The following is an 18,170-nucleotide window of genomic DNA, read 5'->3' as shown; positions in this document are numbered from 1 at the left end:
TCAACAGTGAGTATTTCCATCACACAAAATGACCTCTCTTCCTACAGCTTACTGAGCAACTTCAGCATCAATGAGATGCAATGCGTATCCTGTCACATGAGAAAGCTGCCAGCATCAGGCATGCCTATGATTTCACTGTTTATTGGTCTCACATCCGTTGAAACCTCCAAGGCAGGAGAAATAATAATGGGAAAAGCTGCTTCGGAGTCATTTGTGAGGAACGAGCAAGATGTTTGCACATGCATTTTTATATCCAAGAAATGTTGTGGCACGGATCAAGAATAGCTAATCATAACAGGAATTTTTTTCACCCTTACCTGTAAATCGGGTTTCTGTGTTTCAGCTCTGTCAGTGCAGAATGAAAGGTTTACTCCCCTTTTTTCCATCCATCAGACAGCAGCCATCCAATAACTGAAGTCATCCTGGCATCCTCTGGAACATGCTCTCTCCCTTATTTCCCACTCCCCACCCCCATCTGCATGCCAGCAAAATGGGAAAACAGCAAGAAGAAAACAACAAAAAAGCACATCTAAAAACCAGCTTTAATAAGCTACTTAGTAGTCAGTGAGGACACTCGGTACTAAAAGGTAATGACAAAATTTAAAGACGAGGAAAAAAAAAGTCTATTAATAAACCTTCAGCTCCCCCACAGAATAGGAATTCTCCCTTTCAGCTCCTTTTTGTAAGGAAAAAACAAGCAAACAGCTGTAGGAACACAGTTACTGCCTGTATACATTCTTTGAGACTGACTCAGCTATCCAAATCTTCAGTGAAGAGTGCTGCTGTGTATTTAGGAAAGCTTGTGATTATCAAAGAAACAGTGGTGCTTTTTATACAAAAATGGATCTGAAACCTCAATGCAAATTAGAATAATTCAGAGACAGATGCCAGGAATTTCCTACAAAATATGTGTTTTTTTCTGTTTGAGGCAATATTTATAAAATACCTCAAAAAGAGTAATTAGTAGATACTTTTTCTTCAATGTCAGCTATGTAAAACTCCACCTGTCTAGCTGGTGCACGTGCATTTATTTTACTGCATTTATAATACAGTAGCCAACAATCAGTGTGCTGCATGAACTTTACACAAAACTTCCTACCTAAATTAAGAATTCAAATGCAGAGAATGACTAGGTGAACAATTTTCAATTCACGTGCCTGAAATATACTCCTAACCTCTTTGTAGCCTCTTAAATCTAGTTTGAATTTTTTTTCAAGAAGAGAGAATTTTTATTTTCTACCTTTCTATATAAATCAGGTAGGTATCAGCTCAGTTGAAGACAACAGCATCACATTTAGTTTATGACAGTTTAATTACATTTAAAATCAAAATCAAACATGAGTCTTCTCAGCTAAGATCTCATTTACTGCCATATCAAAGCATTTGTACTCTGGGATTTCCCTTTTAAAGGAAAACATTAAGCAGCAGAAGCTGACAAATACCTTTGTGTTTACAAATTTTCATCTCCCGCTATAGCTTTCCAATAAAATTAACTGTGAATTCTTTTAAATACAAGCATCTGTTCTCTTCAATGAATTATTGATCTTTAACCACAGCAAGACTATACCAATTAGCATACTTTCACTACAGAGTGATAGCTGATTTAGCTTCTAAAAAATTAGCTGTCAGTCTTATCACAACAAACTGCCAGCAGATCCTGTGCGTAATATTCAGATTCTGTCTTTACAAGTAAAGTAGGTGGTTTTTAACCAAATTACCTTAGTTTAACATAAAGTCTCTTCTTAGATGCCTAGAAAAATGGAAATCCCTTCCTGCAAGGATTAAAAAACTATTAGGTTTCAAATCCAAAAAATCAATACCATTTTCTTTAGTGGGAAAAAAAGAGAATACTGAGGGACACCTAAACAGACATTTTTGCCCTGATAAGCAATACTGAAAAGGGAATACTGAGGAACACCTAAACAGACATTTTGCCCTGATAAGCAATTGGTTGGAAGACTTCAAATTTATTTTCTTTTTGATCTGCAGAAAGAAATTTGGAGTTGAGCACCAATACTTCACCTTTAAACCAGGCTGAGTGCTGAGAGAAATAGACATACAGAACTGTAGTGCCACAACTAGACTTAATAAACATTTTTTAAATACAGATGCAAGGTGCAGCACTGTTCCATCCCCAAAACACCATCAGAATAGCTAGTCAGAAAAATGGGCAGTATAAACAAGTAAATTAGAACGCCTTGCAAAATCTACTATGAAAATAGGAGAGTATTACCAACAAAAACCCCAATAGCTCTATAACAGTCACAGAATGAAACAACTCAATACAGACTGTTTCTAAAGCAAAACACAAACAGCATTGCTGCAAATACTGATTAGCATTAAGTAGGCTGCTGCTTTCCCCATACTCCACAAGGGCTGCACAAAAAGCCTCCCTAGCAGCAGGCTCTGTACAATCTCCAGAACCTAACCTTTCCAGTTTCCTCGGATTTCTGTGTAACATCAGACAGTCCTTGTGTGGAACTTGCCCCAGTTTGCACATCAAGAATTAAGTAAAGTCGTTTACATGATAAATGCATTTTAAATGTATGAAATTCACTTCTGCAGGGTGCTGAGGACATTCTCCAGTGCAGGTTGGGGGCGTTTGGCTGCCTGGGCACAACGCCAACCTACAGACACAGCCGGTGGCCCTGAGAGAGAAAGGCAGCAGCAGCCCCTGCCCACCCTTTGCCAGGACCCTTCCTTCAAGTTCAGCCTCTTGCCCCTGGCCCCTGCTGGAGCTGGGCTCCCACTGCTGCAGCCCTGCTGGGACCTGGCCCCTGCCCCCGAGGGATCCCAGACCTGCCTCCCCACCAGGCAGCCTGGCAGCCACCCCCAGGCCTGAGCTGCTCCACACTGCTGAGCTGCCCTCGGCTTCTGTCTCACCTACTCCTTCCAAGCCACCTGCTGCACTGGCTGCTCCCTGGCAGAGCACCTGGACCTGCCTGGCCCTTTCCAGAGCCAGCACCTGCTAAATCTTAGCAAAGCTTTCCAACTCTAAGTGCCATCATTGGACTAATTAACCACATATACACAGAGATGGAGAAAGGGAAACAATCCAGGTTTGTACCCAGTCCCTGCTGTGACTCAAGGAATTACTTTTTGTACTTGTATTGTTTGGCTATTTCTCCTCTTTTTTTAATTTACCTATACTTGAAACTCCAAACAACACATATCTTTTTTCTCCAGAGCTATTACATTGGAAAAAAGGAAAGCTTCACCAGAAAGCTGCAGATTCCAGATTCCTACACCAGAAAGCTGCTTCACCAGATTCCTGCAACAACTGATTATATCTATTGCTACTAAAATATTTATTTCTGTTTTCTCTGACTCTACAAAGAATTAACTTTCTTTTGGTAATCCCTGTATGAAATAGTTCAACAGGATCGCCTCCTTCCTGAATAAACCTTCAGGCTGGGGTACTGGATAGCATCTTCTTTACCATCTTAGTTTCTCCTGAAACGCAAATCTTTCCAAGGAGGAGAGAAGGTAAAGCAATGGCTAGGGGCAAAATGGTCTTGTAGATGTACATATCTCAAAGAACTCTGATTACTGATAACTAACATCTCTTGATCTCCACTTGATACACTGCACAGGCACTCACAGCCCCTGGATCCCAGCAAGTATCCTCAGGTTATGTAACCTTATGATAGCTTATCACACAGTCCTTCACTAAAACCAATTACTGTAGATCTCTCCTGTCAAGTGCAAGAGCAGCTCTAATATCCTTCATGAAGGCACGAGTGGAACTTGATGTTTAGCGAATGCTCCAGGCAGACCTTTGAGACCCGTCACCAGTCTATTCACCAGGCTACTGACTGCAGGCTCAGGCATTTGCCTAAGACAAGCAGTGGCTACTGGCCAGCTCAGGAGCAGAAGAGCTATCACCTGACCTGTTGTAAGAGGTCAGGTCTCCCACAGCAAAATCGCTCTTCTGTAAGATTGTTCTTTGGATGTCGAAACAAATGTCTCCCATGGGACTAGAAATAAGACCCTTATTCATGGTTCTGCAAGCAAGATCCCAGGAAGGCATGTCATGTTTCACATGTTAGATCTAAGAGATCTCCTGAATGAGAGATAATCCTTGATAAACAAAACCAAGGAAAACCAAACCAAATGTTCTTCTTAAAATATATGTAGAGAGCTTGTGTGAAATCAAGTAAAATTAAAACCAAAACCAACCAACCAAAAGAAAAACCAAAAAACCCACACCACAGAAACCTCCATGAAAATAGTGCCAGGTGAGAACAAATCTCGGGCAAGACTGAAAAACATATCCAAGGCAAACTAATTTTAACCTCTTAGAAATGCAAGTTACATAAATTTCAAGTTTCTCCCACCCACTTACCAACATTCAATTTATATTCCTTCAATCAGCTCAGAAGTATAGACATCTGCCTTCAGTCAAAACAGAAGTCATATAGCAAATGACACAAAAAGAGACAAAAGGTAAGCAAGAACTTTTGCACAAGAGTATACATGGCTTTCTATTAACTCATCTGTGACTATCATATAAAGCAGATTTCTACCATGGAAATTATTTCCAATTTTGCTTATTTGCATACCAACTTAGTCAGGTAAGCACTTCCCAAAATCCAGAATTGACTTCTCATAACTAGATAACAACACAAAAGCCCAAAACATCAGACCTCAAAAACAAGCTTCTCTTGAACCATAATCTACGCTTCATGAAAGGAAAAGTTAAACAAACATGAAAAAGTTTATTAACCCAGTTTTTATTAGTGGTAAATAAAAATTCTTGGCTTTCAGCCTTACCTGCTGGAGCACAGCACATTAATGGAAAAGAGGAGGTACTACCCCTTGTTGAAAGAACACAGACAGACTGACAGCTGCTAGGTCAGGGAGGAACACCACTTTTCACAGCTATGACACAGGCACCTTACGAGATTTTACTTAGTTAACATAGCTGAGTTCCTGAAAGATTAATAAGGGTTCTTTTTCTGCTTATTTTGCAGGCAAGAGTTTTTTCTTTTATTTATATTCCTCCTCCTCTACTAATGCAGTGACTTGATGAAGCCGTTAAGGTTAATAAAACGTACAGAAACATAAATACATGAAGCCAAATATTACAAGCTTAAGCAGCTGTACCACAATTAGTTACAAATATCTAATTCAAACAGGAGAGGTGGGAAAACATTAAGAACAGGGATAATATATAAATAAATTTCCTCTAAACATTTAATGCTTACGCCAGCTCTGGGCATCTCTCATTTTTTTCAAGAGTAAAATTAAAAATCAACTAGATTTAGATAAATTTTGCGCTAAATATTATCATCCTGGTTTCAATCACATGATGGATTTCAACCAGTCCTCCTAATTTTGTTTTTCCTGGCAAGTTTCTTCCCTCTCTACCCTGTCCAGCTTCATTCATGAGTCTACAGCTACCCTACCTTCAGCCTTACCTATTGGTTATTATATTATTCATATTCATATTCATTCATGTTGGTCACTAAAAGTAGCCCTTAACCTTTTAGTTTTATTGGGGATTGTGGGGCTGCCCACAGTCAGTTCACACAGATTACCAGAGGTCAGAGGGCTACACTGATATTTAAAAGTCACCCTTCTCGTGTACTAGACTTTGGATTTTGTGCCACATGCTACGTGTATCCATGTGCCAACCAGTGATCAAAAGAGGTATCAAATGGTGAATCAGCTCCTCAAGTACATTATACAGGCTTTATTTTTTTAATAACAATTTCTGGTATAAAAAATTTACATTGTTTTACATTTATACCAATAAAAGTACTACATTTTTAAATACACACGCAAAATTTAATTCCAGAACAGACTGAAGGAGCTCCTCCTTTACCCCATGCATACTTTTAAGAAGGGCCATGCACTGTTGCTATTGATAATACTCAGTGTTTTTCCCCCAGTACTGCTGATGCATAGCTCATGTCTCTTTTGGTGAAAAGAGACAAAGAAAGAGACACAAGGAAATCATGTCCAGTTCACACAGACATGTGACTAACCAGTACAACCAGCCTTTCATACAACCGCTTCCTCGGGGCCATTCTCATGCCTGTTCCATGTATGGTTTTGTCCTAATGTGTTTGTTTTTCATAACGTAATTGGCTCTTTAAATAAAAATCACCATTGTACATGAAACAAACGTAAGAAGTTATGCATCACAAAGATTAAAGATCTTTAATCACAAAAGATAATGAGTAGGGCATTAAGTTAAGCTATTGCATGAACAGTAAGCAAATTTAAAGCTTCTAAGTGGCAGAGCTGTTAGAAAAAAGGGAAAAATTATATGAAAGACCAGTTGCTTTTTCAGAAATTCAGAGTGTGTCTAATTTGTCCCCTTGCAAAATGAAAGGTCATTATTTACCTTTTTGCTCCATCATAGCCAAGGTGGAATTCAAAATGTACATAATATTGCTGATAAATTAAAATGTCCTCATTCCCCAAGTGACAGAAATTTCAGCTGCACCGAAGAAAGCAGTGCCCTGCAAAAATCAACCTGTGTCTTCACAAACAGATCTGCAAAAGCATTCTAGAAGAGAACATTCACTTGGCAAGGAACAAGAGTCTAGTCCCTATTTCCAAATCAATCTTGCGAACAAGAAAGCCCAGCTATCCTTACACACAAGTGAGTGATCCAATATTAGAGCGTCATGCCCCATTTCATCCAATATCAACCAAGAGAAATGGCAGGCCCTTGCTTAGCACTATCCTCCCAACATTATTTTCTAGCTTATTCATTACGTTGTATCTCTGAAAGATGCAGGTATCAATTTCAACACTTTCAGGCCAAGAAGAAACAGTATCCAAGTCTCTCATTTTCTTAGGAACTGCTCTCAACTACAATAAACAAGTGTACGTTTATCACTGGTAGAAGAGAAAATCCAATTACATTAAGAGTTCACTCGTAGAAAAGAGATCAATGCTTTGGATTTCCAGTGCACAGAGCTGACTGTACTCTAAAGCTTACAAATTCAGATATCCTACAGTGCTAGTATATTCATTCCAGCAAGGTGGAAGCCCCAGTGAAATGCAGGATGACTGAATTTCTCTTTACATGTTTTGCAGACACAAGTTCTACTGGCTATGTTAAAAACACAGCAAGCATTACTTTAAAAGCTATAGCTGCAGAGAGAAATCAAATGGATTTCCTGACTTGCAAATGCTGTTTTAATCACCATCATTGCAGCATCAGGCCTGCAAGAAAATGCTTAGCAGAATCACAAACTTTGAAGGAGCCATACCAACAGGATGTCAGGGTTGGCAGCAAAAAGCAAGGTAGTCAAAAACAACAACCAGGAACTAATTCAAACAGCTGTCCTGATTTGAAAGACAGGTGTCTGCTAAGGAAGGCAGGAGCCTCCCTTGAAATGGAAAGTGTAAACCTCGTCCCTGCAAATTATTGCAGTTTTGAAATTAAGGGGCTCTCAGGCAAAGATATTGAGAATAGGAATAATAGCTCTTTACCAGGAAAATTAAAAATACAAATGCAGTAGTACAAAAAAAAAAATCACTGACAGTCACAATATACCCTGACACCCTGTTGGTCAGGGTGTCGGCAGCAGTCTGATTAAATGGTGGCTGCAGCCCACCTGGAGTGACAGATGTGGTTCTGTTGAAGCAATGATCCTGTAGAAGGGTGACGTTTTCCTCTGAAGGTCCCGTGGTGGTGTAGATGGGTGTGGTCTTCCTCTGGGAATCCAGTGGAGAAAGGCTGGCTGTGGTGTCCTGAGTCTCACTGATATCCAGGTAGGAATGCTTGGCTCCTCCCCCTGGGTGGAGCATCTCACAATAGGATGATGACATTTTATCAGTCATGCTGTGAGGCTCAATGGCCCATCAACAGAAGATCCTCCCCCTGGAGGGAGGATGGGTTGTAGAAGGGATAAAGAACACTGCCCTACCTGGTTATAACAGATGGTAATAGAATACATACTTTTGCTTACATCCTGCATTGCAACCTAAAACAACAGCTTTCTCAAGACATGTCAAACAAGGAAAGACAAAACAAAATTGTCACTGGGCAGAGAAAGCTCTTTTCACGCAGATCAGCTTCTGAAGAGAGGTTCTGGAAGAATCCCAAAGTTGTCATTAAAACCAAAAAAGCCTCACTTCTTAAGCTGGAGAACAGGCTTTCCTTCAGTGTTCAGACATACAAAATCAGAGTCATATGCAATGAGAAGTCATTCAAGCTATCCTTTATTTAGAACAAGTGTTTATATTCAGTGTGTTGGCAAGGGAGAGGTGGAGACAATGGTCTCCACAGTCTTCCTACTGTATCCCTTACAGATCTTCTTATACAAACTCAATCAAAAATTGTCTGAAAAACCTGTCCAGTCAGGTAGCTTCGTCCCACAACGGGAGATGCAGTGCTTAAATGTAACTGGAGGAACTCTGGGGCAGAAGAAATCTGCCTTTGATGATCACATGGTTCCTATCTCACAGGTAGGCAGTGTGATGAAATAAAGATGGCACCAAAGATGGAACCCTTATTCAGCTACATCAAACAGGGAAAGCACTGAAGGTTGGCCATTAGACAATCCCTTCAGTATCTCTGCTACCTGCTGAATATGTAGAAATAGAGTGTACAGCACAAGTCAAAAACTTGTCTTTGTAACCAAGTTAACTTCTCTTATCTATTTAGCGTGACCATTGGCACTTCCTGGAGGGTAAGCTGGAACAGTTCTAAAAAAGGCCTCCCTTGTAAACAGATTAAAAGGGTAAAGGGTATCATCCACTCAATGTTATGGATTAAAATATAATAGGAAAAGTTCAATATAAACTGGAAGATACAGGAAAGCCATTTCAAATGTTTTCATATATCACATGAATGACTCTTTGCTATTTTAATCTACTACTGTACAGTTCTCACCAAACACTTTCACAAGCAACATAAAAAATACCCATTTTGGAACAATTTAAATTTCTAGATGAATGATGATCACTCTATATAGATTGGAAAGATGAGTTCCCTAATAATCTATCACTAAAACTAAACTAAATACGAATTTAAATCTGTTTTAAAAATGGATTATAATCAATTTTTGTAGTGCATCTTTTTTAAAAATTTAATAATGAGATGTAAGCAATTCAATATAGTCTAATAAACACTAAATTTCATTCTAGGGGTACAATATGATAAGAGAACAGAAAACCAGGCAGTTTTAGCTATATTCATGGGGCTTTCCTCCTCTTTGACTGACATTTTCAGATTTGATCTTTAACATCTCTTAAGGAAAACAATAGTTTTGATAATAATTAAGTGAATGTATTCATTTTACAGATAATGTATCACTATAAAAACTACAATTTTTCTACAAAATAACAGGAATTTAGGTCACACCCAGGATCAGCAGTAGTACAAGTAGAGCGTTTCATTAGTAATATACCAGATGCTGACAAGAAAGCCTGAAAGTGATCAAGTCAGGAGCTATTCTAAGTCTTTAAATTATCTTCATTAAGCACAAAACATGGTAGTAATTTTATTTTAATATCAGCATTTTTATCAGACTGTTCCTTAAAAAAAAAAAAAGACTGAAGTAATTACTTTTATTCATTAGTTATTCTTAAATGTAATCCACATTGCATTCTGGAAACAAAAGTGGGAATTTTCTTTAAAATCCCTCTTCATAAGGGAGGTACCACAATCAAAGAACTCAGCAAGAACATCAGTTCGGCGCAATCAGGCACTGACACCTAGTGAACGCTTGCAGTTAATCCTGTTGGTTATTTCCCCATCGCCGGTGCACAAGTGTTATCAGCACACTCATACTGACAAGATGCTTCAAATGCAACGTTTCCCTCGTTCCAATTAGGGGACATCAGGATGTTCGATATTCCTTGTACATGAGCATGAGAAGACACATAAAGCTCAAAACCATGCATGTCCCTGTAAATGAGTCCCTACTTTGTTTTATTTTTCATGCATAATGGCAGCCTAGTGACAAGCGCTCAGTATGGCAGTGAGAACAAGCAGACAGACAAGTTCTTCGAGACGAGATGGATTTTGCAAACCCCCAACTCTACTCAGGGAGTCAGCTGGCTCCACACACAGCACAATTGTTTTCTTTCCATTATGCAGCAGATGGTGCTGGAGATGATCTGAAAAGCCCTTAAACGTGAACGGCACATGCAGAGAAACAGTGGAGACTGCAACCAGAGGATTTATAGCCGAGAACAATCTGGGGTCAGTGATTATGTCATCACATTGTCACTCCTAATGTGTCTCAACAGAGATGCAGAAGCTAGCTGTTCAACCCATTCATCGAGCTTCATGCAGAATCACCAACCTCACATCCTCACCAGAAAAAACAGAGAGTTCCTGACATTGTTACTCAACTCCTCTTATTCTTTAATTGCATTTAAGGGATTACTTTTCCCAAACTTTCTGGATTTCTTCAGCCTAAAACCCAAGGCAGCAATTCTCTGTTCTCTTGAATTCTCAGGGAGCACTGGACAAATTATTCAGTGAAAAACTGCACTGCCTAGTATTGCAAGCAAAGCCAGAAAAACAAATGCCAAAATAAGCCTTCAAGCTCTTACAAGTGAGCTGAGGTTGTAGGCAGGGGAGGAGGGGCAATGCAATACATTGCCAGATGCTATCCATCACCATAAATCTTTTCAGACCCATGTCCAAAATTCCAGTTTATACAGCTTGAGTTTCTTGAATTTCCAAACAGAATGTTCCAGAATCACACAGAGCATTTTGAATTATATACCTCTGCAGCCTGTAAGCATTTTTTCCAATATTAAATCTGAATTTAGTTTGGTGGAAGGTAGTTAGAAGAAAAAGTTAAAATTAGTCATTCCAGAATTTCTAGTTTCACTTGAAAAAAAATGATGTGTATCCAGGGTATTCATACTTGGCTCTGGGCGCGAGGCTCAATTTCTCTCTCATGTATATGCAAGATATTTTGTTACAGATATAAAGCATACAGGTACTAGCAGTAGTGAAAAGTCTTTAACATTTGGATGAAGTTATTACTAAATACTGTATTGTATGATTCTCCTCCAGCAGAACTGCTTGTCTTCGGATAAGCAGCTCCAGTTGTAGAGGTCAAAGCGGTGTCTTTTTCTTTTCATGATTTCATAATCCTGTATCTGTGTGTGGTGACAGTGGCAGGGGGAAACAGAGGTCTCCCAACCCAAGCCATGAAGATCAGCAGGCAATTGGCAGCTGCCTTTATTTTCCAAACTTGTTTTAATACATCTCCAAATTACCCATGACATGTCTTAAGGATAAATTTCTTAGATGTACTATTCAACATTAAATTATCTAGCTTACCTGCACTGTTTATTTCAGCAGCTGTATAATTCCTTTTTTTTTTTTTTTTACCAGTTACAAAACAAAACAACCCAAACTAAACTGTGGGGGCTTTCTTTAGTGAGGCAGGAACTAGACACACCTAAATTACTGGCTTCTTATTTTGGAATGAGTGCTCAGAAGGAAAAACAACAACACAGAAAACCTATCTAACTTAGACAAAATGACCCAAGCAGAGTTACTCTGTCAAGGCTTATCTTATAGCTTTACTTGGCTGAAGATATACCCTGAACATCCCATACCACTTGTGCTCATCTGAGATGGTGAGGAACAGACACTGAAAAACACAGAAAATTATTGCCACTGTTACTAAATTATAGTTTGCGAATTGGGTGCAGTAATTTGAGATCCTTCACTTAAAAAATCTAGTGTAAGTTGAAGTTGTTACTGTTGAAGAAGTAAATATTTTATGAATGGATCTTGAAAACAAGTTCAAGCCAAAGTCAACATTAGCAGAAGCATGGCAAATCCTGAGCAACTAAACTCTCCTTTCTTTTTATAAGCATATACAAATGTTAAAAAATGCATAAACGTTCAAATTTCTAGGTATATACAGTGCTCTTCTGCTTGTAGAGACTGCATCTGGAAGACAGCATGGTTTTTTCTACGCTATCACAACAGTAAGGCTTGACAGTTTTTTCATAATTCCGTATATTACGTTTAAAATTAGAACAGGTAACTGTTCTTGTCAAATAGGAATTCACATTTAGTTGCAAACACATGCTCAAAACACAGATGATTAAGGGGAGGAACCTGAGGGGGAACAGCAGAGTGCCTGACCAGCTTTCAGTGATCAGAATTTCTTTTGTAATAAAGAATATTTATACCCCCTCAAACCAGTATCCTGCTTTGCAGTTCAAAAATCCTTGTTGCCATGGGAACTGCAAAAGAAGCCAGTTGTAACATAGCAAGGCTATAACAGAAACAACTCTGCTGTGAAATGACCAACAGTCCAGGATTTTGTATAAAAAATGCTTGAGCATTTTCAACCTGAAAACAAAATGCTGCCTCAAATCTTACTTCCAAATCCTTCTTCCACAAATACTTTGCAAATTTTCACTAAAACCTGATCATACATATAGATATTGTTCATACAAAATGAGGCAATTTGTAAAATTTGTAACTCATATCTGCTACATCCAGTGCAAAAATACCTACTTCCATATGTGTCTTTTCCAGATAGATTTAGTACAAAGTGTACATTAGTGATTTACATTACTGTACTTTGTGTAGAGGGACTGAGCAAACAGATCTCAAAAAACCAGAAGCGACAAAAGACTAAAGTACACACACGCAAAAAACAAAAATCCTGCATAAGACAAACTATATAAAGGAAGACTCCTAATGCTATTATATAAAACAATATTTCAAGGGTATACATATAATTTGCCCTTTGTATCTGTTCTCACCAGGTAACAAAAAACAGTGCTTGATTACTAAAATAGAACATCATGCCTTTTGAGAAAGCTGTTGGCACTTCAAAGCAAAGTGAAAAGGCAGTGTCAAACCCAGAGTCATGCAGTTCCCACTTGAACACAAACGGTTTGCAGAAGTGTGAATAAAAAAACCCAACAGGCTGATCAAAGGATCCATGTAATAACATGGAATTCATATTTTCAAACATAACCCCTTCAGCACCCCATTATAATCTTATTGAGGCAGTTGATTTATTTTCCTGTCAAATATGGGTATAATACAAAATGTCTTGAGAACATAACGTGATAAGTACTGCACTAAAATGGTGTGACCTTTAGGTCACATATGCTTATTTGTGACACAATAATGAAGTTGGAGAGAACTCTGAAGAAAACAGTTTTGCAGAACAGTTACCTACAAAAACTGCTTTCGTATGTCAAAGCAGTCTCATATATGTTTAAAATAACTTTGAACATTATAACTACTGAAGTATCAGATTATGACTAATTTAAACAGAATCCCAGGAAACTAGGTACGAGTCTTATCTGTAGACTGGCTCATGGTTCCAGACTGCTTTGCAGAACCATTAATTATGAAATACATTCTTTTTATCTGTTCTAACAGCACTTGTTTATCAGACAGCATGTTATACAGAAAATATTATCACTGAAATCAATTAGTTTGGATTACTTTCATTTCATCCGCCTCCCTGGAGGGCAGATAAGAGCAGCTATCTCCATTTTGGCCATGCCCACTTTCCTTTTTGACCTAGCCTGCATCCTCTGGCACAGAACTGCACAGTTGCAAAGTGCTTGTAAGTAACTGAGGATGTAACATCAAGTAACTGAGGATATTGAGAGTAATGGAAGGCATTCTCAATGGAGAAATGGCCTGGAAAATGGGAAGTGCAACAGGCTTTTTTTACCTGTCAAAGCCATAGAGCAAACAGGATGAGGAGATGAAGAGCAGCAATACCTGCATCTTTATTAAGGTCTGCAGAAGTACTTAAACTGACCTCAAGAAGTCAAGCAATTTACAACAAAGTCAACCAGTTTAGTAAGAAAACCTTTAAAAGGTAAAATTTTACTTTCAGAATGGCATGGCATCATTCATTTGACAATCTTTTAGAATTAGCAAAAATATAAGCTTCCTTAAATGGGTTGTGGGGTAAGAAAGCAACTAATACAGTACAATGATCCATACTAGAAACAGCAAAAAACAAAGGAAAATATTAAATCTTCTAGATCATTTTACATGCACATATCAGTTCTTCACTTAACACTTCATCTATTTGATGAATCCTTTTTCCTTTAACACAAATGCTCTATTTTTATTCCTTTCATACACACATTAGGAAGATGTCTTCACTGCCAGAGACATCTGTGAGAGACTGGAAAGACTGATGTCTAGAGACACTCTGGAGTGCATGTGTGAGGGGGCAGGGGCAGGTCAGGCCTGCTCCATGCCCCCCACCCTCAAGCCTGTATCCCAGCCCTGCTGTGGCTGCCAATTCCTGGCACAGGGGAGGCAATACTCCACACCCCACCTCTGGAGCCCCTAACCCAGCTCCTAAGGGGCCAAATGACCAGAAGTCCCACTTGGGGGAAGGGCACAGGAAGGCCAAGGGGTATTTAAGGCCAAACACAAAGCAATCAGATGTCTTGACCCTACTTCCCCTTGGAATTTTTATCTGAATACCACTGGAATCCAGGAGTTGGTACTGATATGTGTCCTTTTCTGTATCTTTTCTGTCTTTCTTTCTTCTAATTCCCTCTTCTTGGAATTTTTGAGAACTTAAAACTGAACTGGCTTAGAGTTTGCTAAATTGAATGGGCCAAGTTAATGCTTTGAGAAGTGTTTTATGTTGACTGAATGCTACATTAAACCCTTTTCAAACTTTTTTGAATTTCTAAAGTTGCCAATAAAGTTCTTTTTGTTGTTTTGAAGTCTTGAGAATACCCTGTCAGTACTTTTCCTGTGGGTCTAACTTAGAGAACATCAACAAGTGTAAGCCCTTTTCAATGGCTCATCAAGTGAGTTGCTTGGGGCCTTTACAGCATTCAAACTTTCTTATTCTCTGGCTCAACATTTCTCTAAATTATTGTGTTGGGTTTGGGTGGGAGAGAGTTAAATTTCTTCATAGCAGCTTGTATGGCGCTGTGCTTTGGATTTGTGCTGGACACAGTGCTGGTAGTTCCAGGATGTTTTTGCCATGTGCTCACACAGAGTCAAAGGCCTTTCCTGCACCCACACGGCCCTACCAGTGAGGAGAACGGAGGTGCACAAGGAGCTGGGAGGGGACACAGCCAGGACAGCTGCCCCCAGCTGTCCCCAGGGACATCCCACACCACACAGTGTCACGCTCAGCATACAAACCTGGGGGAAGAAGGGGGGATGTCTGAAGTGACAGTGTTTGTCTTCCCAAGGCACCGCTAGGTGTGGTGGAGCCCTGGCTGTCCTGGAGATGCTGAACACCAGCCTGCCCATGGGAATGGTGGATGAGTGCCTTGTGTGGCTTTGTCTGTGTGCACAGCTTTTCCTTTACCTACTGAACTGCCTTTAGCTCACCCACAAGTTTTCTAACTTTAACCCTTCTCATTCTCCCCTCTCCCACTGTTGGAGTGAGCAAACAGCTGTGCAGCATTTAGTTGCCAGCTGGGGTTAAACCAAAACCATCAGTCACTATCAACCGCCTGTAGAATATTCTCCTACAGAAAGTAAACCAAACCACAGTTCAGCTCCATTCACCCCCCTTCACTTTGAACAAACAGACTGATGTAGTACATCCGTGCAGTAACATCTGTCTGTGGTTACAGCAAGCTGTGCTGCCAGTGTGACAAGTGCCAAACAAGGCTGTCTGCTGATCTGTAGTGTCTCTACAAGGCCATTTGTTTCCAAAATACAACAATTTACAATAGTGAATGTGTGTTGCAACACACATTACAACCTCCTGCAGTTGCTTATTGCTTATTCCCTCCACAGCCATTGCGATGCAATCACAGAGCCAGGAAATAATTTTAAATTGTCATTAGAACAACCTCACAGAAACAAAATCTAAATACTAAGACACAAGACCTATTACAAAAATAAACTCACAGCAAGATAACAGTGTATGCTGCAAACACCTTTCAGACTATTACACAAGTAAGGGTCCTCACAGAGTGAAGAAACCAGTCTACATACAAATGTTTTATATTCCATATATACTTCCTAACTCGAAATATAGATTTCCCAAGGTTCAACCAAACTTCTACCACATATTGCAGAAGGTTCTATTTATTTCATAGTAAAAGCTAAATAGACCTAAAAAGCTTTATGATGTGTAAGAACACTTTAACGCATGCTTAGTCACAAACCATCCATTTTCTCATTTTGCTGCATTTAACTGCATTCTCTAAAACAAATTATGATGAGATTTTTAGTGACCAGTAAGGGATGTCGCTGAGCTAACCTGATCTACTGTTCAAACAATAAACACGAAAATAACATATTGAAACAATAGCCACAGATAAGAACAGGCATACAAAAGGGGCAGACTTTTCCTTATAATCAGTTTTTAAAACCTGTATTTTAGAGACTACTTTAGTCTGCTTTCCTCTGGCAAGACTAAAAAGCACATAAGTTGTTCTGGAATCGCCCTAGGGTATGTCACTACAGCACCTCTGCCCTTGGGTCTTTATTTACTTTGCCGCTTTTCAGGGTAAATATACTGAAATTTACAAATCCCTTGGAGCTTTGTTTTTTCCACATACACTACGCAAAAATGCAATCTCCAATTTGCACACTGATAAAATAAAGGTGACTAAAGCAGATGTGAAATCTTTTATGGCAGACTTTTGTTAGCCATCTTTTCCCAGTAAAACATACCCTCATTCAGAACACTGCAATATACGGTGGGTTTAATTTAATGGTTAATCACCCATTAAGTGTGAAAGAAGATGGGAAACTGAGCATGTTTTGCAGCCTTAAGCAATCTGTTTATTATTTAGCTCTACTGGCCTGGGTCAGCCACTGGCTCTCGCAACTGTTCGTCTTCCTGTCCACTTAGACCAGATGTTTTAGACAAAGAATGAACTGGAGGTATCTCGCTGCTCCAGAGTTTGCTGTGCTGAGTGGGTATAGAACACAGTTTATCACACAGGACTAGCAGAGTCTTGCGGCACCACAGGATCTATCCAGCACCACAGATTACACAGAAATCCCCTGAGCCGTTTCCCATTATTCGCTGTGCCGGGGACAGCTGGGGCTAGCGCAGCTCTGTCCGTGCCCTCCGTGCAGCGAGGCGGCCGGGGCCGGGCGCTGTGTGCCGGCACCCCCGGCCCAGCGAGGCCCGCCCGGGCAGACACACACACACGCACACTGGGAGCTCCGAGCCGAGCTGCTAATGGAAGTGGCAGCACCGAGGGACAGCCAAAACCCAGGGAGCCCCAAAGGGGTGCCGTAGGCCACCTTACCTGGCATCCCTTTACGACTCAGGTGTCCCAAACGCCAGGAGAGACAGGCGGTCTTACAGGCGAGGATCCAGTAAGTCTCCGGTTTGGGGACAGCCGCTCTCTCTGGGTGACCACAAACGCAGATGCCAGCGGGGTTTGCTCTCCTCATCCAGATCTCCCGGTTCCTGGGCTGGCAGCGGGAGCGCCGGGCTCCACCGCCGCCTCTGCGCCTGCGAACACGCACTGCGCCTGCGGGCCCTCACCTGAGGCACCGGTGCTCCAGCGCTTCCTGGCGCCTCCCAGGCCCGCCGGCCGGCCCCGCGCCGGCAGCCGCCGCCAGCAGGGACGCCGAGCCCCCGCCCTCCATCGCCGGCAGAGAGCGGCGGGCGGCGCTTCCGCAGCTCCGGGGCGGGGTGACCCCGAGCGGCTCCCGCGGGCCGCTCCGCCCTCCCCGGACCGCCCTGGGGAGCTGCTCGGCCTCCGCCTCCCGCCCGGGGCTCCCGGTGCCCGGGGAGCGGTCGCGCCCGGCCCGTGCCCCTCACCTGCGCTGCGGGCGCGGCCGGGCCGGGCCGGGCCAGCAGCGAGCGCTCCGAGCCGCACGCACAGCCCGCGGGGATGCTGCGGGGACACGCCTGAGCATCCCAGGTGTCCCATGTGTCTGTCACGGGTGTTTCCAGTACAGCTACAGATTTGTTTACAAAACAAACAACAAAGGAAGGGGTACCCAAGCAAAACCACAGCTGCTTGTTGTTTGAGGCGTTTAATAATTTCTTTCTTTGTGCTAGTCTTCTGTTAAGCACAAACCCCTCTCAGACACATACTGATTATCTTCAGCCTAAGTCAGACAAATATATTACTTATGTACCTGCAATTTTTTCAGGACTTTTCCCTCCGCAAAACCAACCAAACTAACATGAAAGTTCTTCTTTAATTACACTTTCTGGATTTTGGATTTTTTGGATCTTGGATTCTCTCATCTCTCCCTATCTCAAATCCTGCCCTGACAATTGTTT

General features: G+C 40.9%; 1 protein-coding gene across 2 annotated transcripts in view; it reads right to left on the bottom strand.

Moving 5' to 3' along the window:
- CSRNP3 (cysteine and serine rich nuclear protein 3) overlaps positions 1–17,479 on the bottom strand; it is a 100,999-nt gene extending 83,520 nt beyond the window's left edge. Inside the window, exon 1 of one of the 2 annotated variants that reach the window (XM_014249219.2) lies at positions 17,179–17,479. Coding sequence is in view for 1 of the 2 variants with exons in the window: in XM_088059024.1 (XP_087915150.1) it covers positions 318–386 (69 nt within the window). In the remaining variant the exon portion in view is untranslated. Of the gene's footprint in view, positions 1–317; positions 387–17,178 lie in introns of those variants that run through there. The other variant, XM_088059024.1, reaches the window with a different exon arrangement.
- Between the last annotated feature and the right edge of the window lie 691 nt (positions 17,480–18,170).

Source organism: Pseudopodoces humilis, chromosome 8, assembly GCF_049639895.1.
Source record: "Pseudopodoces humilis isolate 2021_Gansu_Grassland_sample_001 chromosome 8, ASM4963989v1, whole genome shotgun sequence".
NCBI classification, from domain to species: domain Eukaryota; kingdom Metazoa; phylum Chordata; class Aves; order Passeriformes; family Paridae; genus Pseudopodoces; species Pseudopodoces humilis.
This window is presented reverse-complemented; position numbering and strand designations above follow the sequence as displayed.